This window comes from Oncorhynchus gorbuscha, linkage group LG01 (assembly GCF_021184085.1).
Source record: "Oncorhynchus gorbuscha isolate QuinsamMale2020 ecotype Even-year linkage group LG01, OgorEven_v1.0, whole genome shotgun sequence".
NCBI classification, from domain to species: Eukaryota; Metazoa; Chordata; class Actinopteri; order Salmoniformes; family Salmonidae; genus Oncorhynchus; species Oncorhynchus gorbuscha.
Window position 1 is genome coordinate 29,763,017 of NC_060173.1, and position 26,133 is coordinate 29,789,149.

Below are 26,133 nucleotides of genomic sequence, written 5' to 3' on the forward strand. Positions count from 1 at the left end.
CATGATCTATTTCAATAATGACAGGAATGGAGGTGGTCTTTATCCTAGTGAGATTGCTAAGGCGACCACCGCCATGTTTAGTTTTGCCCAACCTAGGTCGAGGCACAGACACGGTCTCAATGGTGATAGCTGAGCTGACTACACTGACTGTGCTAGTGGCAGACTCCACTATGCTGGTTAACAGCCTGCTGCCTGGCCTGCACCCTATTTCATTGTGGAGCTAGAGGAGTTAGATCCCTGTCTATTTTGGTAGATAAGATGAGAGCACCCCTCCAGCTCGGATGGAGTCCGTCACTCCTCAGCAGGTCAGGCTTGGTCCTGTTTGTGGGTGAGTCCCAGAAAGAGGGCCAATTATCTACAAATTCTATCTTTTGGGAGGGGCAGAAAACAGTTTTCAACCAGCGATTGAGTTGTGAGACTCTGCTATAGAGCTCATCACTCCCCCTAACTGGGAGGGGGCCAGAGACAATTACTCGAGGCCGATACATCTTTCTAGCTGATTTACACGCAGAAGCTATGTTGCGCTTGGTGATCTCTGACTGTTTCATCCTAACATCGTTGGTGCCGACGTGGATAACAATATCTCTATACTCTCTACACTCGCCAGTTTTAGCTTTAGCCAGCACCATCTTCAGATTAGCCTTAACGTCGGTAGCCCTGCCCCCCTGGTAAACAGTGTATGATCGCTGGATGATTCGTTTTAAGTCTAATACTGCGGGTAATGGAGTCGCCAATGACTTGAGTTTTCAATTTGTCAGAGCTAATGGTGGGAAGCTTCGGCGTCTCAGACCCCGCAACGAGAGGAGTAGAGACCAGAGAAGGCTCGGCCTCTGACTCCGGCCTCTGACTCCGACTTGCTGCTTAATGGGGAAAACCGGTTGAAAGTTTCTTGGCTGAATGAGCGACACCGGTTGAGCGTTCCTACAGCATTTCCTACCAGAAACCGTGAGAAAGTTGTCCGGCTGCGGGGACTGTGACAGGGGATTTATACCACTATCTGTACTTACTGGTGGCACAGATGCAGTTTAATCCTTTCCTACACTGAAATTACCCTTGCCTAACGATTGCGTCTGAAGCTGGGCTTGTAGCACGGCTATCCTCGCCGTAAGGCGAGTACAGCGACTGCAATTAGAAGGCATCATGTTAATGTTACTACTTAGCTTCGGCTGTTGGAGGTCCTGACAAATCGTATCCAGATAAGGCGTCCGGAGTGAAAAAGTTGAGGAAAAAAGTATATATATAGCAAAATAGGTTGGCAACAAGACGCACAGCAACTCGAAAACAAGTCTGCAAGTCTCCACTGCATTTAGCTACATTAGATAGTCAATCCAGAGATTCTTACCTTTGCCTCAATTCGGTCCAGATCATCATGGCATTTGTAGTTATTTATGATAGCCACATTATCAGCTAATTAACATTTCATTTGTTGGGGGTAAATACAGGCAAATATAATCATGTACTTTCATATTTGTTTTATTATCTTCTTGTGGTTCAAACATAATGCATAATGAACATCATCAACATGGGAAACATGATATGTTAATAGACTGTGGGCAAATGATGTTCATTGGGTTGAAATGTTCATAGAAAGGGCCTGAGATCAAATGCAATATTCAAACCACTAGAGGTCCACGTTTTTAGGTAGGAGCTCCAGCTGTTACACATTTTTTCATGAGGCAGAGAGAAACATTTGCAGTTTTACAGATACTCGTATGCTATTCTACATGTTTTGCCATGAGACTAAGGTACATTTTTGCATTTTTAAAGCAAATGTCCTGCTATTCTACACATTTTTCTATAAGGGTGAGAGAAAATGTTTCAGTTTTAAAGCAAATTTCCTGTAATTCTAAACATTGCCATGGCTTCTGACGTGTTGATAGTGCTATCTGTGGAGGCTGATTGAGTGTTTGGTATGCTAGTGCTGCTTCATTAAAATATAACCAACCTACAGCACTAGACTACACTTCACTTCACTTGCGTCATACTTTTGGTATTGAGAGATAAAAATGGTAATGCTTTCACTGATTGCACATAAACTTTGAATCAACGATGGTTTACGATTTGACAAGAATGATCTGCTCTAACGTGCCCAGGAAGTTGGTGAAGATCAACTACAGAAACTTGCAGTGGACTGCAGCAAAGACTGGGCACGTTCGAGCAGAACACTTTTGATAAGCCGTTACCAACTTTGATCACAACCTTTCAAAGTGTGTTGCATTATGGGGATAAAAAAATGGATGAACTTTATAAAAAATAATGTGATCACAGGTCATGAAGTTTTGTCTGCAGTCGACTTCAAATTTCTGCAGTTGCTCTTCACCAACTTCATCCTGCAGCAATCACCTGCATTGTGGGAGGCTCTATTGTCAACCAATCATGGGGTTGTTTTTGTTTGACCCACGTGAACATGATCAAAGACATGACTGAAACAGGAACCAACTTTGCCTCAATTCATGTATACAGTGGATATGTACAAATTAATGTGTTATGAGCCTCTTTCTCTCACCAATTGATTGTACACACATATTTTCAGCTTGAGTGTGTAATATGGGGGTTTGAGACATGTTTATTTCATTATAAAGAACTACTTTAATAAACAATGGCAACACTGCCATGTGCACTGATTCTTGCTGTTGGAAAACCACATCAGTGTCTGAATTCCGGCTTTCCCAAATGCACTTCCCCCGACTTTTGCCTACAGTTGGTTGCTTTTGCCTTACCATTTAAACAAGGCAGGGAGGCCTGCCTTAATCAACCAATTGGCGCCAGGGGGAACAGTGGGTTAATTGCCGTGTGCAGGGGAAGTAACACATGTTTACCTTGTCAATTTGGGGATTCAATCCAGCAATTTTTCAGTTCCTGGCCCAACACTTCTACCCACCAGGCTACCTGCCGTTTTGCCTCTTCCTCTCTGACTGCAAAACGTATTGTACTGTGATCACATGATTTCTGTTCATGCAGTCCACACACAGGCACAAGTCAGATAATTTATATCCCCATAATGCAACACACTTTGAAAGGCGTAACAAAAGTAATCTGCTCAAACGCGCCCAAAGCTTCAGGACAGGACAGGACAGGACAGGACAGAAACGAACTAGGTAGAGAGAGAGAGCGACATACGTTAGCTACTGTTGAGAGAAAGTGCAGATTTAGATCGATGGACAAACGTGAAAGGAATACGGTATATGTTAAGTATTGAGCTAGCATCGGATTTAACGTTATTACGTTGACACTTCTCAAAGGAATACAACAATGTCGTCGCCAAGTCCAGGCAAGAGGCGAATGGATACCGACGTGGTAAAACTGTATCCTTTTCTTAACATAAACAACAGACAGGCGAAAAATCTTTGTCGTATTTTAACTAGTTAGTGACAGGTCTCTAGCATTGATTGTTTATTGATAAAAGACAACTGACGTGTTGTGTAAGTGAACAATAACTGCTGATGGTTGTTAGATTATCTGACAAGAAAAGCAGATTCTGCTTTTGTTTTGATCAGGCATCACACGATTCGTTTCAGTTCTGTAAGGTTAACGTTACATTGTTGCCAGATGTAGGTTAAATATTTTACCCAACAGTAATATTTGCTAGATATGTGTGATCAAACATTTTTGCATGTTTGCTCAGATCATAAAATTACAGGTGCCAGTAGGCCTATTGGATGACATTTGGGCAGTTATCAAACAATGTAATTTTGGCTTGCTTAATAGTGAAGCTCTCATCAAAACAGCCCTTGATTGTTTTCTACAATGAATAATTTATTTTATGCACAATTAACATAGCTTTATCCTTCAAACGACGATGGCTAGAAAAAAAACTAAACGACGCTGGCCGTGTTGAGCACCATTTTCTGCGAGATATGATCCGTCACCCGTCCAAATGTAATGGTCTTTCTTTACAATCTAATAATGTTTCATTGGCTTTATGTCTGGGTATTTAGCTAAGATATATCGATTTTGTAAAGTAATTTCGGTTGACAGTCCCGTCATTGTAACGTTAGCTGATCAATATATAATCGAATCAGTATTGACATTGTCTTGTTTACATGTGTCAAGTTTGCCAGTTCGCTACAGACAGGCCTACTTCTGTTTTCCACCCGTGAGTCATTGGGAAAATATATTAAACAATGGGGAAATGTTTGTGGTAAAAATGTATTCCCATCTTAAAGTAGTAAATATTGTAGTTGCTAACTAGTTATTATTGTTATATTTTTGCATTTGTGTTTTCCTCCCTAACAAAGCTGTGATGTAGTGGTCTTTGAATTACTAATATAATCCAAGCTCTCATTAACACTACTTCTTAAAAACGTGTATTGTAACCTTTTACACCGAGGTATCAGAATGTAGACATTATATTTTCTCACGTATAGTTATTTAAGTTTGCCTCAAAGGTTCAGACGGCATGAGTTGAATTGTTTTGTTTTTGTGCTCCTGCAGCCTGAGCCAGCTCCTCGATTGGTCAACCTGTTACTACCCGGAAACTGGTAGGGGGCGGGACTAGATAAGCAGCTGATCGAGTGACAACAAACCCTGCTTGCACAGGATGGGGGGCTGGGACTTGACCGAATGTACTAGTTAGTAGCTAGGCCTATCGGTATTAAAGAGGGGCTCACTTGCAATATGAAATCAATCCAGTGGAAATTAATCATTGTGTCAATTTGTCTCTGCATATAATCTGCAGAATGGCCCTGTCTAATTTCAAAATATGTTTTATTTTGGTGTAAAATGAGTATTTTACACTATAGGCCATTTTTGGAGAAACCATTCGATTTTGTTGTTACAGACGGTTGGTGTTAAAAAACATATAGTGTCCTGATCTCATGATGTGTGTGAGAGAGAGTTTTCTGATTCATGATCACTCTATATGTCAGAATAGGAGCATTTCAATGTAAAAATAAATTCATAGAAGCATATCAAATTGGGTGCCAAATCAAAGCTAAGAGTCTTATTTTAGAGAAATGAAGGCTACCATTTTCCATCCCACAAATTAGGAATAAGCAAAGGATTTGATTTCTGGTCAAACAGATGGAAAAGTGGTCTAAGAAAACATCTACCAGAAAAAGTATATTAAGGTATTAAGAATACATCAAAACACAATAATGTTGAAGTAAAGACCCCTGCTAACTAATATCAATACTTATATTTAGTTTTGTAAAAATTATTTGCCTTCTGTAAGTTTAAGAAATATTGTCATTCTGTTACCAAAACCCCACATATATTTAAGATACTTTAATTTCTCTCCCTTATGAGGAGGGAATATAATAAAACTTCAGAGGTAACAAGTAAAGGTTAGTTGTTTTTACTGATAAATTTGTTTATGAATTATTAAGTGATTAAAACTCACTGAAAATCAGTAACAGAATGGCAGAATAACAGAATGGCTGCAATTGAATTGGCTACAATGGGAAATCCTAGTAGTTACAAACCACAGCTACCTGCTACTGTCCTCTCTTCCACTTAGGTGGTGGGCCGAAGCAGAAAAGAGGGAAGTTGATGGGTCCCCGTCGAGATAAGAGCAGATTGTCTTGTACAGTGGTTCGTCCTTTAATAGTTGCAGTGTAAGCTGTGCTGCAGAATTCTATGGCACGTTATTTAAGTGCCAACCACTGGTACCATTAATGCTAGTTTGACCGCCAGCATTTGATAGCCTTCAATAGTGGCTGTACTAGAAAATTGAAAACCTTTTTTTGTAAGATCATAGTATATGGGACAGATTTGAAGAAATGTTGCTTAATTGATTCGATTATTATGGTGTTTCTACTCCAAGAAAAATTAAAAACCCTCTGGGTTTCCGTTAGGATGGAGCGGGAAATATGGTGCTGTACAACGTGATGGTCGGGAGTAGGCTACAGTGCTGGGCTATTTAGCTAAAGAATCCCTGTGTCGTGCGCGGGCACGTGGGAGACTGGGGTTAAATTCCCCAATGGGGAGGAAAGGAGTAGGCTGTCCTTATAAATAAGAATTAGTTCTTAAAATGTCTTAGGGATAGCACCCTTTTTTTTTCTTTTTCTCGCCTATATGACATACCCAAATCTAACTGCCTGTAGCTCAGGCCCTGAAGCAAGGTTATGCATATTCTTGGTACCATTTGAAAGGATACACTTTGAAGTTTGTGGAAATGTGAATTGAATGTAGGAGAATAACAATAGATCTGGTAGAAGAAAATACAAAGAAAATACCAACCAGTCTTTTTTTTACCACCGTCTTTGAAATGCAAGCGAAAGTTTATAGTGCTAGCCATCACTCTGGTTGTAATTCCGATAGTGTCAACAAGATGGCAGCAGTGTATGTGTAAAGTTTCAGATGGATAACTTGAAGAATGACTGACCTACTATAATTTTAGTGTGAAGTCCCCAGGTACATTTGGGCAAATCGTGAAGATGACATTCACATTCATATTCCATTTTTCTGCAAGTATATCATCAAATCTGTATACTTGGACTTTGATTTAGCTTTCCAAGTATTAGTAGCCATATTATAAATTCAACATTTGCAAACAACCCGTTTTCATAACTTCATAACTCTGAATATTCGTATAATTTTTGTCCAAAATGAAAAGGCATGCGGACGTACAAGGATAGTAGCTACATTTTATGACATATACATGGTTTCCGATACTCCCGTAAAGCCCAGCTCATTGGCTATCTAGCTAGCTTTGTTTGACCCCAATTGGTGCTTATTTGACAAAGATACATTAGTTTACCCGCGTGCCATGAAGGCGGCGCTCTCTGACCAAATATGGTATCCTATAGGATATACTACACCCTTAATGTGTAGTATATGTGAAGTCTTGTTACCTTCTAGGATCTCTGAGGAATATATATGAATGTGGTTTGACTCGTTCAAACAACGTTTATGGTGAGATTTTCACAGATTTCTTTCTTTGGAAATTGAACGAGTGGAAATACAAAATCGATTGTGCATGCTGTAGGGATCTTTTTATGATATGAAAAAGGATTTTATCTAACAAAACAACATTTCATGTTATCTCTGGGATCCTTTGGATGATAATTCAGAGCAAGATTTCAGAATGTAAGTACACATTTCAACTTCAGAGGTGAATTTGTCTAACCTATCGCTTTAAATAGTGTTTTGTTGTTAGGAGCTATCCTTAAACAATAGCATGTCATTTTTTTTCGCAGTAATAGCTAGTGTAAATTGGACAAAGCTTAAATTATTGTTAATATAACTGCATTCAGCCGATATAAGCTTTCAATTTAAGCTTTCAGCCGATATAAGACACATATCCTTAAGTTTTTTTAACTGATTCCATGTGTTATTTCATAGTTGGGAAGTCATAAATATAATTCTACAATGTAGAAAATAGTAAAATGAAAAGGAAAAACTCTGGAATGAGTAGGTGTGTCCAAACGTTTGAGGCATTCGAGACGATACTACAAAAAAAATACATTGATCATCTCAGCAAGGTTTTAACCGTGGTTGTGGAGCAGGGTGGAACTGCAACTAAAATGTAGTTTAAATAACCATCTGCATTTTGAGTGTCTTTTCTCTAGTTATTTTATTAACGAAAACATAGATGTTGATGAAGACCACTGTACCACTGTTTTGAGTTAGAAATGTAACACTTCAGAGTACTTAAGCATTGAATACATTGCAGGTAGGGTGATGTTCACACCAAAATTAGCTGGGCTATCAAGAGTCTATTGTCCTGATAATTGGGCTACAAGTGTTTGAAAATACATTTGCAAAATGCAACCAGATGTCCATCACTACTGTAAATAAAAGCACAGCATCTTGTTTACATCTTGTTTACATTCTTTATTGTAACCACAATGTTACAAATAATTTGTATCTACCTTTCCAATTACTTTTAGAGTTTGGGATTCATTTGATTAATATAATGGTATTTATATTCCAAGTTAAACGAAAAACCCTCTGGGTTTCTGTTAGGAATGGAAAATATGACGCTGTACAAAGTGACGGTCGGGAGTCCCCATGCTTGTGTCAGAGCAGCATGAAACATTGCTAAAACGGTGCTACGATATAATTCTCCCCCTACCCTCCATCTAGGCAAGTCTATTGTCCAGCTACCTGCTACAACAGCGGGAACGTTTCCTTAGTCAGCGCCATTATTAGTGCAATGCCCCTTAGTGTTGCTCTGTGCTACCCAGTGTGGCGGGGTGGGGGTCAAACTCCCTCCTCCGTTCCCCATGGGCTAACTTCTGTGTGCGGCTCTATGGCCCATCCCGTGCCCCCTGCCCTCTGTGCATTGAGCTTCGCGAGCTTTCAGTAGATACAGCTGGAGAACTTCAAGGAAATCCCATTGTGCGCCACTCGGGAGCCATGACCAAAATATATTGTCCTGCTACTAACAGGGTTAATAATATATCTGAGAATATCCAAGGGGCTTTTATATAATTATAAATTCATAATAATAATCGCTTTGTTTAAAAAATAACAGTATTTTGGAGATTTTGTTTTCAAATAACGTTAAATGAGCGAGAACAAGGCCATTCCCGAACATGGGGAGAGACATTTATTACTAATTTGTAAGTAAAGCCAGTATGTTACCTAGAATTATTTCTTTCCGTTTTTAGAGGGAGAGAAACCAAAAACCTACAGTCATCTCATGGGTCTCCCAGTCGAGGCCGGCACAGGTATTGAACCAGCATCTGTAGCAACACAGCTTTTACTGCTATGCAGTGTCTTAGACCATTGCGCCACTCAGGCACTGTACTATGTGACCGGTTGGGAGTGGGCTACAGTACTACATTAAGAGCAAAATAATCCTAACATTAAAATAATAAAAAACTTTTATGGTTGTGCACTATTATCAGTTTCTATTTAGGTTTATGTCGCCCATTCATTGTCAGTTAGAGACACGGTAAGAGCACTGATTATGCTTTTGGATCCATCTCCCCCTTGCGCTGGTCTGGAGCAATGAAATGGTGAACCACAAAATACTAAACCACAAATTACCTCTTAAGTACCGCAGCATAATCACAAAACCTTTAGTGGAGCAACCGCTGTATATGATGTTAAAACATTCTTATGATGACTAATCACATTTGTTGGCACCTTCAATTCTTACACATTTTCTGGTGCCAGGTTTCCTCCAGATGTGACGCTTGGCATTCAGGCAAATTAGTTCAATCTTGTTTCTCATGGTCTGAGAGTCCTTCAGGTGCCTTTTGGCAAACTCCAGGCGGGCTGTCACGTGTCTTTTACTGAGGAGTGGCTTCTGTTTGGCCACTCTACCATAAAGGCCTGATTGGTGGCGTGCTGCAGAGATGGTTCTCCTTTTGGAAGGTTCTTCCATCTCCACAGAGGAACTCTGGAGCTCTGTCAGTGACCATCAGGTTCTAGGACACCTCCCTGACCTAGACCCTTCTCCCCTGATTGCTCAGTTTGGCCGGGCGACCAGCTCTAGGAAGAGTCTTGGTGGTTCCAAACTTCTTCCATTCAAGATTGATGGAGCCACTGTGTTCTTGGGGACCTTCAATGCTGCAGAAAGAGTTTGGTACCCTTCCCCAGATCTGTGCCTCGACACAATCCTGTCTCAGAGCTCTATGGAAATTCCTTCAACCTCATGGCTTGTTTTTTGCTCTGACAGGCACTGTAAACTGTGGGACCTTACATAGACAGGTGTGGGCCTTTCCAAATCATGTCCAATCAATTGAATTTACAACAGGTGGACTCCAATCAAGGTGTAGAAACGTCTCAAGGATGATTCATGGAAACAGGATGTACCTGACTATAATTTCGAGTCTCATAGCAAAGGGTCTGAATCAAAGCTGTCATCAAGGCAAAGGGTGGCTACTTTGAAAAATCTCAAATATATTTTTTGGTTACTATATGATTCCATATTTGTTGTTTCATAGTTTGTTTTCATTATTATTCTACAATGTAGAAAATAGTAAAAAATAAAGACAAACTCTGGAATGAGTAGGTGTGTCCAAACATTTGATGGTACTGTAAGTATTCACACCCGAGTGTGAATGTCCTTGAGTGGCCCAGCCAAAGCCCGGACTTGAACCCAATCGAACATCTCTGGAGAGACCTGAAAATATCTGTGCAGTGACGCTCCCGATCCAACCTGACAGAGCTTGAGAGGATCTGCGGAGAAGAATGGGAGAAACTCCCCAAATACAGTTGTGCCAAGCTTGTAGCGTCATAACCAAGAAGACCCGAGGCTGTAATCCCTGCCAAAGGTGCTTCAACAAAGTACTAAGTAAAGGGTCTGAATACTTCTGTAAATGTGATATTTATGTTTTATAAATGATAATCTGTTTTTTCTTTGTCATCTTTGTTATTGTGTGTAGATTGATGAGGGGGAAAAAACATTTTATTGAATTTTATAATACGGCTGTAACATAACAATATGTGGAAAAAGTGAAGTGGTCGGAATACTTTCCGAATGCACTATATACTGTCTGGTTTGAAATCAATGCATGGATATCATGACTAATTAGCTGCCTTCCCAGGCAGTTCTCTCAAGACAATCATCTCAAATGGATCGGTTGGATAAATAAAGGATGGATTTGGGTTCTATCAACTAAATGAGCAGTGGCCTATTGAGTGGGGCAGGGGTCTGTCTGAGGGGTCTGTCTGGAGATGCAGGAGACTGGCTGATCTAACAGGCAGCTGGGGCTCCCTGAGCTGAGCTTGCTGCCATCGCTGTGATGCCTGGGAGCAGGTTCACACACACAGCCCTTTTGACTGTTTGAAAGGGAGATACACTCTCATCTTGATATTTGAGCATGTTTGTTTTTTGCCATTTGGATATTTAGTGTTTTCTGTGTTTTTGTGTGTCTTCATGCGTGTTTATGCACTTGTGGGTGTTCCTGAAGCTTAGCAGCAGGTGGGGTCTGGGTATTGTGGTAAATCCTTCCTTTCTCTTTGCCAAACCAGCATTGTCTGTTGCCTTTACTCAGTCATTATGACTTGTATGTTAGTCTCTGAGCCCTCAGCTCTCTTATCTGATGAGCCTGGTAGAAAAGCTTGCACACAGTAAATGGAGTGTTTTTAACCCAGCACTAGTGGAGAAATGTGGCATGCCCATGATATCAGCCACCCAGTGTGAGGACTGGCTGGTGTTTACTCCAGGCAGCAGAAGACCTGTGAATTTAGAGTGTGCTCAATGTAGAACACAGCACATGACTGTGTTTGTCAGGCCCTAGTCTCTTCCTTTGCACTTCTGGTTCTTTCAGTGTTTGCTTATGTCTGTGGGTGCACCACAGGAGGCTGGTGGCACCTTAATTGTGGATGCTGGGCTCATGGAAATGGCTCGAGCAGAATTAGTGGAACGTTATCAAATATCAAACACTTTGTTTCCAGGTGTTTGATGCCATTCCATTTGCTCTGTTTTGGACTTTTATTATGAGCCATCCTCTCAGCATCTTCCTGTGTTGTGTGCACAACAGGTTGGACCCTAGGTCTATTAGGGCAACCCCCTGTGGAAAGACAAGACCGACATGCACCGTTCCAAACTGCATCATTGTAACCAGGCTTATTTCTAGGTCCTGTCTGTTGTAGGTCACAGTCCTTTATTCTAGGCCATTGATTGGTCTTTAACCTGGCTTCTAGGGACCACAGTGTGTGCAGGCTTTTGTTTCAGCCCAACACTAACACACCACCTGATTCAACTAATCAGTGGCATCTGCCCTATCCTCTAGGTTAGTATTTCCTAAACCCAATAAAATAAACATTTCCTTTAGACCCACAGACACGCAACCACAACCTAAGTGTTAGTCTAGCTGCAACTCAAAACAGGCTAAGTAAAACCCAACTGTGGGTCCTCCTGATTGACATGAATAGATGCCATTTTGGTAAACTTATTTCACCAGGCCCTCTGCTCTGGTTGTAGGTGGAGTCTGTGTTTAACAGACAGGTTATTCCAGGTCTGAGTATGGCTCAGGGTTCATGTTTGCATCTGATTACCATAACAGTGAGGTCAGTAGAAGGTCTGTGGCAGTTAGCTATCAGGTTTATATAGACAGTGGTGAGAAAAAGTATGTGAACCCTTTGGAAATACCTGAATTTCTGCATAAATTGGTCATACAATTTTAGCTGATCTTCATCTAGGTCACAACAACAGACAAACAGTCTACTTATACTATTAACACACAAATAATTATCTGTTTTCATGTTCTTATTGAACACACAGTGTAAACATTCACAGTGCAGGGTGGGAAAAGTATGTGAACCCTTGGATTTAATAATTGGTTGACCCTCCTTTGGCAGCAATAACCTCAACCAAATGTTTTCTGTCGTTGCAGATCAGACCTGCACAGCGGTCAGTAGTAATTTTGGACCATTCCTCTTTATAAAACTGTTTCAGTTCAGCAATATTCTTGGGATTTCTGGTGTGAACTGCTCTCTTGAGGTCATGCCACAGCATCTCAATCGGGCTGAGGTCAGGACTCTGTTGTTGATTTACTTCTGTGTTTTGGGTTGTTGTCCTGTTGCATCACCCAACTTCTGTTGAGCTTCAATTGGCGGACAGATAGCCTAACATTCTCCTGCAATATGGTCTTGATAAACTTGATTTCCTTTTTCCGTCAACGAGAGCAAGCTGTACAGGCCTTGAGGCAGCAAAGCAGCCCCCAAACCAAGATGCTCCCTCCACCAGACTTTACAGTTTGCATGAGGTTTTGATGTTGGTGTGCTGTACCTTTCTTTCTCCACAAAGAGTGGTGTGTTTCCCTCCAAACAACTCAACTGTAGTTTCATCTATCCACAGAATATTTTGCCAGTTGCGCTGTGGAACATTCAGGTAGACTTTTGTAAACTTCAAATGTGCAGCATGTTTTTTTTGGACAGCAGTGGCTTCTTCCGTGGTGTCCTCCCATGAACACCATTCTTGTTTAGTGATTTACGTATCGTAGACTCATCAGAGATGCTAGCATGTTCCAGAGATTTTTGCAAGTCTTTAGCTGACACTCAAGGATTCTTCTTAACCTCATTGAGCATTCTGCACTGTACTCTTGCAGTCATCTTTGCAGGATGGCCACTCCTAGGGAGAGTAGCAACCGTGCTGAACTTTCTCCATTTATAGACAATGTGTCTTACCGTGGACTGATGAACGTCAAGGCTTTTAGAGATACTTTTGTAACCCTTTCAAGCTTTATGCAAGTCAATCATTCTTAATCTTAGGTCTTCTGAGATCTTTTCTGTTCAAGGCATGGTTCACATCAGGCAATGCTTCTTGTGAATAGCAAATTCAACTTTAGTGAGTTTTTTTCTTTTATAGGGCAAGGCAGCTCTAATCAACATCTCCAATCTCGTCTTGTTAATTAGACTCCAGGTTATCTGCCTCTTGACTCCAATTGGCTTTAAGAGAAGTTATTAGCCTAGGGGTTCACATGCTTTTTGCAACCTACAATGTGAATGTTTAAATTATGTATTCAATATAGACAATAGAAATACAATTTGTGTGTTTTTAGTTTAAGCACACTATGTTTGTCTATTGTTGTGACTTAGATGAAGATCAAATTTAATGACCAATTTAGGCAGAAATCCAGGTAATTCCTAAGGGTTCACACACTTTGTCTTGCCACTGTAAAAGTACAGGTGTGAGTGGCAGATACCAGATCCTAGGGGCAAGTCGGCAGCTCAGGTGGATGTTGGATGAATCCTTTCCTGCTTCAACTTGCTTTTCAGCCTGTTTGAGCTGGATTAGACTTGGGATCCCCACGAGGAGTGTAATGCACATGAGATAAAATACATTTACATTTACATTTAAGTCATTTAGCAGACGCTCTTATCCAGAGCGACTTCAACCCATATACAGTACACAACAAGCTAGCATTTTTGCCTTCTAGTGAGCTGGAATAGGCTCTATGACTGCCTTATTGAGAAGGGAAGTTTAGGAGATCGTGTCATGTTTTTCATTGGGAAGGAAGTGACAGGATGATGAGACATGGAATAGCTGTTGCTACTGGTGTGTGTGTGTGTGTGTGTGTGTGTGTGTGTGTGTGTGTGTGTGTGTGTGTGTGTGTGTGTGTGTGTGTGTGTGTGTGTGTGTGTCTCAGGTGAGAGTAACAGACACCACGGTCTGGATTCATGTCACACACTCAACATGTCCCTGGATTCTCCTGCTCGGTCACCAACACATCCTGTAATCATGACACATCCTCCCTACAGTAGCACCTCCCTCCCAACCACCACCGGTGGCCAGTGGAAGAACCCTCTCATGTTGTTTCCAGTCCCCTTGGTCTGAATGACAGATTTCTTCACATGGAAATATCTGGATCATACTGTACTGTGTAGTCACACTGGACAACAGTGGATGCTACACACACACACACACACACACACACAACCATGTGTCAGCCATGTCTCTGATGCTGAAGGGAAACCTTTCTGCCCTGATCGTCTCTCTAACTTTCTCTCTCTGAGGTTCAGCTGCTGCTGTATGTCAAACGCTCTTCTTCCTCTCCAGCTCCTCCTCTTTCAAATTCTCAGTTTTCCTATTTCTCTTTCTTTCTTTTCTTCTTTCCCATTATTTTCCCACCCTGAGCCGTCTCTTAACCCCGGTGAACTAGAACATTGGCCAACTGAGCTGTAACAATTCATTTGTCTAAACAATACCAGGACACAGGTGTCAGAATGTGGAAGGGCATTCCATCCATAAGGCTGGAGAGGCTAACTCAAACCCCAGAACCCCAGTGATTGATGCCCAGCATGTAGCATCAGGGCAGGGATCCTCATCAGTCCAGAACCTGGTCTCCCAGAGCCCTAGTTGATGGGACACTGGTCATTTCTTATTGTTTTGGTTCCTATTCTCCCCAGAAGAGAAGCTTATACCTGCAGTTAGTTCTGGGTAGAGTCTGAGGTTGTCGTGGGTGTTCGTTCTGGTTAGGTTATATTTATATTTGGTGTTTCTGATCCACTGGTTGACCTTTTCTTCTGACAGCAGGTCACACATTTTGCTGCTGGGATTGCACACTGCAGTATTTCGCCTAACATACAGGAGTTTGTCAATGTGATTTGTTTGAATTCTTTGGGGTTTGTGTAATTTGAGGGATATGTGTGTCTTATATGGTTGTACATTTGGCAGGAGGTTAGAAAGTGCAGCTTGGTTTCCACCTCATTTTGTGGGCAGTGACCACATATTCTGTCTACTCTTGAGAGCCAGGTCTGCCTATGGCGACCTCGCTCAATATCATCGCTATTATTCAGGTGTTGCCACTGTGTACTCTCTGTTTAGGGACAGATAGCATTCCAGTTTGCTCTGTTTTTTTGCTTGATTCTTTCCAATGGCTGAGGGGACTCTTCTCTAGGTTCATCTTGCAGGTTAGGGCTTTTTGATGGAAGGTTTGGGCATCACTTTCCTTTAGGTGGTCGTGGAATTTAACGTCACTTCTGGATTTTGATCATTAGTGAGTATAGTCCTAATTCTGCTCTGCATGCCTTATTTGGGGTTTTGTGTTGTACTCAGAATATTTTTGCAGAATTCTGTAGAGTCTCAATTGGGTATCTGTCCCATTTTGTGCATTCTTGGTTGGTGAGTGGACCCCAGACCTCACAGCTATAGAGGGCAATGGGTTCTATAACTGATTGGAGTATATTTTTTGCCAGATCTTAATTGGGATGTCAAATGTTGTGTTCCTTTTGATGAAGTAGATGGCCCTTCTTTCTCACTCACTCACTCACTCACTCACTCACTCACTCACTCACTCACTCACTCACTCACTCACTCACTCACTCACTCACTCACACAGACCTCTGTCACACTATTTAGTGCACTACTTTGGACTAGTACCATTTCTCCCAACGAATTGTATCTTATTTGTAGCTCATTTAATTTGCTTGTTTACAGACATTTCAATATTTGTTTGTACTGTTTCCCTCTCATTGTTAGTTCATTTTCAGTCGTGTCTTTTCCTTGACAAATGCTCAGCATCGAGAGCAAGCATGAGGTCACCATCCTCAGTGGACTCAACGAATTTGTGGTCAAGTTCTACGGCCCACAAGGAAGTAAGTAGCCTTGAGCCAGAACGGCTCATAGGGCAGGAGTCTCCTGTTTCTGTAGCACTAGGCAGCATGATGTACAAGTACACCCCCTGGACCGGATCCATCGCAGGGCAATACCCCCATAATGCTGAGGGCCAAGCAGAGATGCATCAGGTCCCATTTTTTATAGTCTTCAGTATCCCGGGGCAGTAGGTAGCCTAGTGGTTAGAGCATTGGGCCAGTAACCGAAAGGTTGCTGGATAGAATCCTGAGCTGACGGGGTACGAATCTGTCGTTCTTCCCCTGAACAAGGCACTCTTCCCTGGTAGGCCGTCATTGTAAATAAACATTTGTTCTTAGCTGACTTGCCTAGTTAAATAAAGGTTAAATAAAATGAATGACTCAGCTAGGGATTAAACTCACCTTCAAATCTCAGGGTGGACACTAACCACATGGCCACTAATATGGTAAGTAAGTGTTTTCATAATCATCCTCACTGGCTAATTGTGTCAATGCAATATCTGTATGTCTTCCTCCCAGTGTCTTCCTCCCACCTGTATGTGCAGGTGTGTGTGTTTCTAATCAAATGTTGTTTTTAGCACCGTATGAAGGAGGTGTATGGAAGGTACGAGTAGACCTACCGGATAAATACCCCTTCAAGTCTCCATCTATAGGTACAGTGTATCAATGCCTCGGTTACAACACTCTATGTAATATACAATTATAAACACAACTGGTGAAAGCATTATGGAAATGACAGTAACACCTTTTCAAGCCACAGGTTTTCTATGCAGACTGACTGTTATTGTTCTCCTCGCAGGATTCATGAATAAAATCTTTCATCCCAATATTGATGAAGCGTAAGTTCGTTTTAGTAGTTAGCAATTAATGCATGTTGATGTATAGGCCTGGACAATATTATAAATTATCCATGATGTTTGTTTGATGTTAGCCTATATCACAAAATTATTCTCACAATTTTGATCATTTTATTCTTTCTCTCTCATCTCCCCTCTCCTTCAGGTCAGGTACAGTGTGTCTAGATGTCATCAACCAGACATGGACAGCCCTGTACGGTGAGTAACAGTTCCAAAATGTCTACTTGGATATATAATGGACTTGGTACCACCTCAGTTTGACAATGTTTGAAACCTACTGAATGTTTTTTCCCATGACATGGGTACATACCTTTTCTCTCATCAAATCTGAACTGTTGACTGTAAGGAGCAGCTGTGACAAGCTGATATAAGAGGGACAGACTGAAAAAACAGGTATAGAATGTCTGTATAAACTTAAGTAGCTCCCAAATGAGCATTATTGTCAAAAATCTTGGTCAACTGAAAGTCATATGTTCTTTCCACCAATTGACGGGTCAACATTTTTAAACGTATATCTTTCCATATATTTCCATATCTTTCCATATATGTGTTTGAATAAAATCAACTATATGCATTTAGCTTATCTGATGCTTGTCTAAGCACACTGTGACAAAATAAGACACAAATGACTCAAAGGGGAGCCAGAGATCAAGATATCCAGAAAAAATATCATACTTAACCTGACACGACCATCCTCCTCCTTCTGGCTTTCACAGATTCTTCCGTTACTCTCCTGAAGTTGCTGGTAATAGGCTACACGAGGAGTCTGCAACCTTACTCATGTGGAATGCCAATTTATCTCACCATTTCTATCTATGTGTGTCAGTCTTGGTTTTCATATGCACATTTGTTTCATGTAATTTATAATAACATCTTCGCATTTCAAAAGGATTGTAATGTGGGTAATCAAAATTCTATCCAAATCTAAATGAAAATGCAATCCTAAGAATTAACTTCCATTGCCAACTATGTGGAAATAGCCTACATAAAGCCGATAAATAAATATTGCAGCCTGCAGGTAGAAAATATTTGCTGAAAATAAATATCCTAGAAATCACATTGGCTACGCATGGCCTATCTGCAATGAACCTGAAACATTGTATCAACTATTAACTTATGCTAGCAAGCTTGAATCGTTCTAGGACAGACACAGGTAGGCCTATTTTACGACTTTTCCACTGGATCAGAGCATGTCATTTACCACGCCGAGTGGTTATCAAAAGGGAGAGGGCTGGAATTTCTTTTGAAATATATTGAGGAACTGTCATTTTCAATGGATGCAAAAACAGACTTTGTTTGCTGTTTGAGGTGAAGAAAACATTACTTTGAGAAGCTCCACAGCTCAAGAGTGTGCAAAGCTTTCATCAAGGCAAATGTTGGCTACTTTGAAGAATTTCAAATATAAACTATATTTAGATTTGTTTAACATTTTGGTTACTACATGATTCCATATGTGTCATTTCGTAGTTGTGATTTCTTCACTATTATTCTAGAAAATTGTAAAAAAAAAATAAAGAAAAACCCCTGAATGAGTAGGTGTCCAAACTTTTGAGTGGTACTGTATATGCTACTGCTCGACTGAAAATTTTTTTTTTTTAATAATCTTGGTCGACCAACAGCCTATCCACCAAACAATCAACTAGTCGACTAATTGGGGTCAGCCCTAACTACCAAGAGAATTCTCTTCCATCATAATCAGTCGTGTATGTTCCCCCCCAAGCAGACACATTACGGCCTTGAAAGAACTTCATTTGACTCTATGTAAACTGGAAACCACATATCATGAGGCTGCATTTATTGCAGCTGGGAATTTTATCAAGGCTAATCTGAAAACATGGCTCCCTAAATTTGATTAACATATCGATTGCGCGACCTGGGCTGGCAAAACCCTGGATCATTGTTATTCTAACTTCTGCTACGCATATAATGCCCTCCCCCATCCACCTTTCGGAAGAGCTGACCACGACTCCATTTTGTTGCTGATAGCCTATAGACAGACACTAAAAGGAAGCACCCGTGCTCAGGTCTGTTCAATGCTGGTCCAACCAAATCGGATTCCACGCTTCAAGATTGCTTCGATCACGTGGACTGGGATATGTTCCGCATAGCGTCGAACAACAACATTGATGAATACGCTGATTAGGTGAGCCAGTTTATGAGCAAGTGCATCAGTAATGTTGTACCCACAGCGTCTATTAAAACATTCCCCAACCAGAAACTGTGGCTTGATTGCAGCATTCACGCAAAACTGAAAGTGCGATCCACTGCTTTTAGTCAGGGCAAGGTGACCGGAAACATGACCAAATACAAACAGTGTAGCTATTCCCCCTGCAAGGCAATCAAACAAGCTAAGCGTCCGTATAGAGACAAAGTAGAGTCGCAATTCAATGGCTCAGACACAAGAGGTATGTGGCAGGGTCTACAGTCAATCACGGAGTACAAAAGGAAAACCAGCCCCGTGGTGGACCACGATGTCTTGCTCCCAGACAAATTAAACAACTATTTTGCTAGCTTTGAGGACAATACAATGCCACTGACACGACCAGCTACCAAAACCTGTGGACTCTCCTTCACTTCAGCCGACGTGAGTATAACATTTAAACGTGTTAACCCTCGCAAGGCTGCAGGCCCAGACGGCATCCCCAGCCGCGTCCTCGGAGCATGCGCAGACCAGCTGGCTGGTGTGTTTACTGACATATTCAATCAATCCCTATCCCAGTCTGCTGTTCCCACATGCTTCAGGAGGGCCACCATTGTTCCTGTTCCCAAGAAAGCTAAGGTAACTGAGCTAAACGACTATTGCGCCGTAGCACTCACTTCCGTCATCATGAAGTGCTTTGAGAGACTAGTCAAAGACCATATCACCTCCACCCTAGACCCACTCCAATTTTCTTACCGCCCCAATAGGTCCACAGACGACACAATCACACTGCACACTGCCCTAACCCATCTGGACAAGAGGAATATCTATGTAAGAATGCTGTTAAATTGACTACAGCTCAGCATTTAACACATAGTGCCCTCCAAACTCGTCATTAAGCTCGAGACCCTCAGTCTCGACCCCGCCCTGTGCAACTGGGTCCTGGACTTCCTGACGGGCCGCCCCCAGGTGGTGAGGGTAGGCGACAACATCTCCTCCCCACTGATCCTCAACACTGGGGCCCCACAACGGTGCGTTCTCAGCCCTCTCCTGTACTCCATGTTCACCCATGACTGCGTGGCCATACACACCTCCAACTCAATCATCAAGTTTGCAGACGACACTACAGTTGTAGGCTTGATTACCAACAACAACGAGATGGCCTACAGGGAGGAGGTGAGGGCCCTCGGAGTGTGGTGTCAGGAAAATAACCTCCCACTCAATGTCAACAAAACAAAGGAGATGATCGTGGACTTCGGGAAACAGCAAAGGGAGCAGCCCCCTATCCACATCGACGGGACAGTAGTGGAAAAGCTGGGAAGTTTTAAGTTCCTCGGCGTACACATCACGGACAAACTGAAATGGTCCAACCACACAGACAGCGTGGTGAAGAAGGTGCAGCAGCGCCTCTTCAACCTCATGGGGCTGAAGAAATTTGGCTTGTCACCAAAAAGACTCACAAACTTTTACAGATGCACAATCGAGAGCATCCTGTCGGGCTGTATCACCGACCTGGTACGGCAACTGCTTCGCCCACACCGTAAGGCTCTCCAGAGGGTAGGGATGTCTGCACAACGCATGTGATGTAAAACTCTGGTCGTCCCTCCTCCCCTTGCAGACCTGACCAACATCTTTGAGGCGTTCCTGCCCCAGCTGCTGGCCTACCCCAACCCCATCGATCCTCTCAACGGAGACGCTGCTGCCATGTACCTGCACCGACCAGAGGACTACAAACACAAGATCAAAGGTGAGAGACACACACACACACACACACACACACACACACACACACACACACACACACACACACACACACACACACACACACACACACACACACACCAGATGTCCCATCTGACTCCCTCTCTCTCTTCCTTCTCTCTGTTCCAGAGTATCTCCAGAAGTATGCGACAGAGGAGGCTCTAAAGGAGCAGGAGGAGGGAGGCGACTCCTCATCTGAGAGTTCCATGTCAGACTTCTCCGAGGATGAGGCTCAGGACATGGAGTTGTAGTGAAGGGGAGACAACCCCCACTCCCCTCACACACAGACTATAATTTCCTAAAGAGCAGAAAGACTATTATATACATATAAACATGGCCATTTTTTTATTACTAACCAAGGATTTTTATGGATTATATGTATGAGAAGCGGCGGTGTGAAATGTGAAAATGTCACCCTCGTCTAGATATTCTTTATAACTCAGTCATAGTCGCCCTCTACCACCACCTCCACCTTTACCTCCACCACCACAACCACATTATTACCCCCTCTTACCCAGAAAGGAGTGCAGCATTCCCAGGATCCTAAATTCCCTCTGCTGTGGTCTGGATCGTATTCTCATCGACCGTTGACCCACTATCCGCGGGGTTGGCAGAAAGCAGATTTATTCTTTTTTCAGGGATACAATATTTTCAACATAACTTCCGTTTCCCCTTAAAAACGGATGTGGGGACTCAGCTCAGGCGCCTGCTACATTAGGTTACCTTTGACCCAACCCTGATAGAACTGATGGGTTGAGACCAGAGAGCAGTGCACCATGGGAAGACAAGAGTGTCAGACTGTCATTGTCATGACGGAGACAGGGATGGAATGTTTATACTCAGTAACCCGGCCACCCCCCACTCTAGTTTGATTTTTAATTCTCAGAATTGTTCTATATTTGATTAAGTGTGTGACTCACTGTTTTGACAGACACAGATTTTTACCCTCCCCTTGCTCTCAGAGAAGCTCTCTGGCTCTAGTGCACGGCCCACTGTTTCTGGAGTCAATACCACAATAAGGAATCGCACTTTGAGATGCAATTTCACTTGTTGACTTTCTACATTTTGGGGGTTGGAAGCTACTATCAGGACCACCACATGATCACTCCTTCCCAAGGATCAGTTAGTGGGTTTCATCCAGACATCCAATATGGCTGCCATTGACCTCTCTGTCAGGCCTCACCCCAGAGGCCAGTATATTCTATCCAACCACCACACCCTGTTTGTCATAGAAATGGTTCTCTAAACAAGCCTTTTACCCTGTAGTCAGGAGCACCAGCACACCAACCAAGAGACACCTTACCACACCTCTTCACACCAGAGTTGAAAGGGGTGTTGAAGGTGGACTGAACATCGTTGATTTTCTCTTTCTTTTCTCTCCTCTCTGCTCAGTGACTCCTTCAGAGGCTTGCTACTTGTTGTTTTCACAAAGGGAGGGTAGGAGTTCTCTGATGTGTCTGTGTGAGAGAGAACCAATCTTATGTTTTCAGACCCAACTGATCCCAATGGAAGCGAACCAGACTACTAGAGCCATAGTAGTTTGTCATCCTCGGTGACAACCCTAACAAACAACACACTGTTGTCGCTCTGGAGGAGAGAACCACAGAGACTAACTACTGTCATTCCAGGAGCTGTCTGTCACTAAACAAACTCACATAATCATGCACCAGTCACTCCTTTAGCCATCCTCTTCCTCCTAGTTATCCTCTTCGTCCGTTTTCTCCTCCTCTTCCTCCTCTCCGTTTTAGGAAAGTGTTTGTGATTCTCAAAACATCCTTTGGTACCTTGTGACATGATACAGAAGTGAAGTTGTGTAGGACATTGAGTTTATATGCTGTAGAAAAAGAGAAAAGACACCTCTTGTGTGATGGATGGGTTTCTATCTAGATGTCAGCAGTGTCCAGTCATATCCACACTGAGGGCCAGTATATGGCCAGGTTTCATTCCTTCCAAGCACTATTTGGATTTCTGCCTTCATAGAAGACTATTATTAGTTGAATCAGGTGTGTTAGTGCTTGGTTGAAACAGAAGCCTGGAGCCATACGACTGGCCCTCTGTAGATAAGACTGGACAGTCCTGATCTAGGGGTTGGGTTGGATTGAGTAGTTGTGTCGGGCAGGGCAGGGCTGGGAGGTTGGAAGGTTACCTTGGGACGTGTTGGATGGAATAGGGAGTGACATGGGGTGGGATGCGCAAGGAACAAACCAGGTCCTTGTTGCCTGTTGCTTATGTTAAACTGTAATATGTGTAGTTTAGGGCTTGTTCGTGTGCTGGGTGGTGAGTCATAATTATAATCTATAGTTTTATTTCTTCTATCATCCTGTAAAGGTGAACAGATAAATACATTTTGTTTTCATTTGAGTTTACTTTTTTTTCTCTCCTGGTTTGAACCTGATCCTCCAAAGACATGTTGCATCCCTGTCTCCTCTCCCTTATGGAAATACCCCCCTCTGTCTGTATTCTCAGTTCAGTGTGCAGGTGGACTCATCTAGCCTGGCTGTCTGCTGTAGCCAACTCCTTTGTCGTTGTTCTTATGTAAATTTGGTCTAAAGCAGAAATGCAGAAATCACCGTCTGATATCCAGGCTAGATGAGTGCACCTACATACTCAGACTGGCTAGCAGACAGTGTTTTTGGTTTTCAGTCTGTGTGATCACTAACTCAGGAGCAGCACATTGGGAGTGCTCCACGATTTTTCTCCCTTACTATTGTCATCATTAAAAGGCTACTCATCAACCTACACAGGACAGGGTGTCCCATTCCTGCCACAGTAAACTATATGTGCCCAAACCTATCCCAATGTGCCCAATTCGATATCCTATCCTCATCTGTGTGCTTAGTTATATAATATCCTATAGGTCACATTCTGATTGTTTCAGATAGAAATTGGTCATGGTTGTCTGTTCCACACGAGAGGATCTTGTCCATTCTGTACATGACAGATCTATTTATGATTTTCTTAACATTGTGCATCAATTCAATATGCTACTAGTGATGTAAGTGAAAGGTCTAGGTCCTAGACTGAAGGAGCTGGTTGCATATTACTGGTTTAATGACGGGGACTCTTTGCACTAACAGATGTCAGAATGCTTCAAAGCACTGTCATAACATGTGATAAGACTGACAAGCCTGTTACAGAAGTGTACTGGCCACTTGTCTTGGGTCAGATGAGAAGAGATGGTTTTCTTAAAGAAATACAATCTCTTTCATTGGGGACATTCTAGTCATAAACATTAGAATTTAATCACAATTGAGTTCATCTCTGTTTTCCTTTTCACAAAATGCAACAACTGTACAATGTATAATGTTGACAATTAATATTTAACGTATTAGGGTTCAGGATTGAAGTTACAGAAAACATACCGAACCCCCACCTCATCCCTACATTCTGATGCTATTGTTGCTACTTGTCTGTAATTTGTATTTTGCCTCCATTAAACTAAGAACAGGAGAGTCAAAGAGACAGGAGAATTACATTTATTTGAAATAATATTGCATTGAAAAACATGCACGGTGGGAACTGCCTTAGTGTTGAGATGGTTGGAGTTAGAATTTTCATACATTATGATTGTAGGTTTAGCATTATAAATCTGTCTCAATAACATGGGCACCGGACATATGGTGTATTGTAATGGTTACCACAGCCATAGTGTGTAACTTCACTCCATGACCAGAAGTATGTGGACGCCTGCTAGGGGCGGCAGGGTAGCCTAGTGGTTAGTGTTGGACTATTAACCGGAAGGTTGCAAGTTCAAACCCCCGAGCTGACAAGGTACAAATCTGTCGTTCTTCCCCTGAACAGGCAGTTAACCCACTGTTCCTAGGCCATCATTGAAAATAAGAATTTGTTCTTAACTGACTTGCCTAGTTAAAGAAAGGTTTATAAAATTTAAAAAACATCTCATTCCAAAAATCATGGGCATTAATATGGAGTTGGTCCCCCATTGCTGTTGTAATAGCTTCCACTCTTCAGGGAAGGCTTTCCACTAGATGTTGGAACATTACTACAGGGACTTGTTTCCATTCAGCCACAAAAGCATTTGAGAGGTCGGGCGCTGATGTTGGGAGATTAGGTCTGGATTAGGTCTGGCTCGCAGTCAGTGTTCCAATTCATCCCTGTGCAGGCCGGTCAAGTTTACACCGATATCGACAAACCATTTCTGTATGCACCTCTTTTTGTGCACTGGAGCATTGTCATGCTGAAACAGGAAAGGGCCTTCCTCAAACTGTTGCCACAAAGTTGGAAGCACAGAATTGTCTAGAATGCTATTGTATGCTGAAGCATTAAGATTTGCCTTCACTTGAACTAAGGGGCCTAGCCCAAACCATTATTCCTCCTCCACCAAACGTAACAGTTGGCACTATGCCTTTGGCAAAGTAGCATTCTTTCTCCTGGCATCTGCCAAACCCAGATTTGTCCGTCGGTAATTCATCACTCTAGAGAACGTGTTTCCACTGCTCCAGAGCCAAATGGCGGCAAGCTTTACACCACTCCAGCCAACGTTTGGCATTGCGCATGGTAAACTTAGGCTTGTGTGCTGCTGCTCAGCCGTGAAAATCCATATCATATTCTTTGTTTGCTTCCAGAGGCAGTTTAGAGTATTGCAACCGAGGACAGGTGATTTTTACATGCTATGCACTTCAGCAGTCATGTTCTGTGAGCTTGTGTGGCCTACCACTTTGCGGCTGAGCCATTGTTGCTCCTAGATGTATCCACTTCACAATAACAGCACTGACAGATAACCAGGGCAGCTCTAGCTATGCAGAAATTTGACGAACTAACTTTTTGCATTTTTTTAAACCTTTATTTAACTAGGCAAGTCGGTAATTTGTTCTTAATCTATAATGACTGCCCACCCCAGCCAAACCCGGACGACACTGGGCCAACTGTGCACCGCCCTATGGGACTCTCAATCACGACCGGTTATGATACAGCTTGGAATCGAACCAGGGTTTGTAGTGATGCCTCTAGCACTGAGATGCAGTGCCTTAGACTGCTGCACCACTCGGGAAAGGTAGCTTCCTATGCCGGTGCCACATTGAAAGTTACTGAGCTCTTCAGTATGGCCATTCTACTGTCAATGTTTGTCTATGGAGATTGCATGGCTATTTGCTCGATTTTATACACTTGTCAGCAACGGGTGTGTCTGAAATAGCCGAATCCACTCATTTGAAGGGGTGTCCACATACAATATATATACACAAGTATGTTGTCTATTAGCAACTTCCACAGAAGCAGACCAAAAAGTTACAAAGTAAATAAGGTAATGTCTGCTCTCACTGTTTACTGAGTTGCAAGCTTGTTGAAAGCAGAAATCAGTGACCACGTTTACCTGCACATTAATATCCCGTTAATATTTGGGATACTCTTAAGTATTATATTTTTGAGTTAACACATGTACATTTACATTTAAGTCATTTAGCAGACGCTCTTATCCAG

At 42.2% G+C, this 26,133-nt stretch overlaps 1 protein-coding gene across 1 annotated transcript; it reads left to right on the plus strand.

The window, feature by feature from the left end:
- The first annotated feature begins 3,008 nt into the window (after positions 1-3,008).
- On the plus strand, positions 3,009-24,156 carry LOC124035858 (ubiquitin-conjugating enzyme E2 H-like). The gene is made up of 7 exons (XM_046349660.1): positions 3,009-3,305; positions 15,863-15,939; positions 16,515-16,589; positions 16,736-16,775; positions 16,939-16,991; positions 20,552-20,680; positions 20,824-24,156. Exons 1-7 carry the CDS (start codon positions 3,253-3,255, stop codon positions 20,943-20,945), a joined length of 549 nt encoding a protein of 182 aa, XP_046205616.1. The 5' UTR covers positions 3,009-3,252; the 3' UTR covers positions 20,946-24,156.
- Positions 24,157-26,133: the final 1,977 nt, after the last annotated feature.

Coding starts and splice junctions, on each gene's coding strand:
- LOC124035858 (XM_046349660.1), top strand. CDS start 3,253: ATGTCGTCGCCAAGTCCAGGCAAGAGGCGAATGGATACCGACGTGGTA. Junction 16,590..16,735: donor CTTCAAGTCTCCATCTATAG/GTACAGTGTATC, acceptor TTCTCCTCGCAG/GATTCATGAATAAAATCTTT. Junction 16,776..16,938: donor CATCCCAATATTGATGAAGC/GTAAGTTCGTTT, acceptor CCTCTCCTTCAG/GTCAGGTACAGTGTGTCTAG.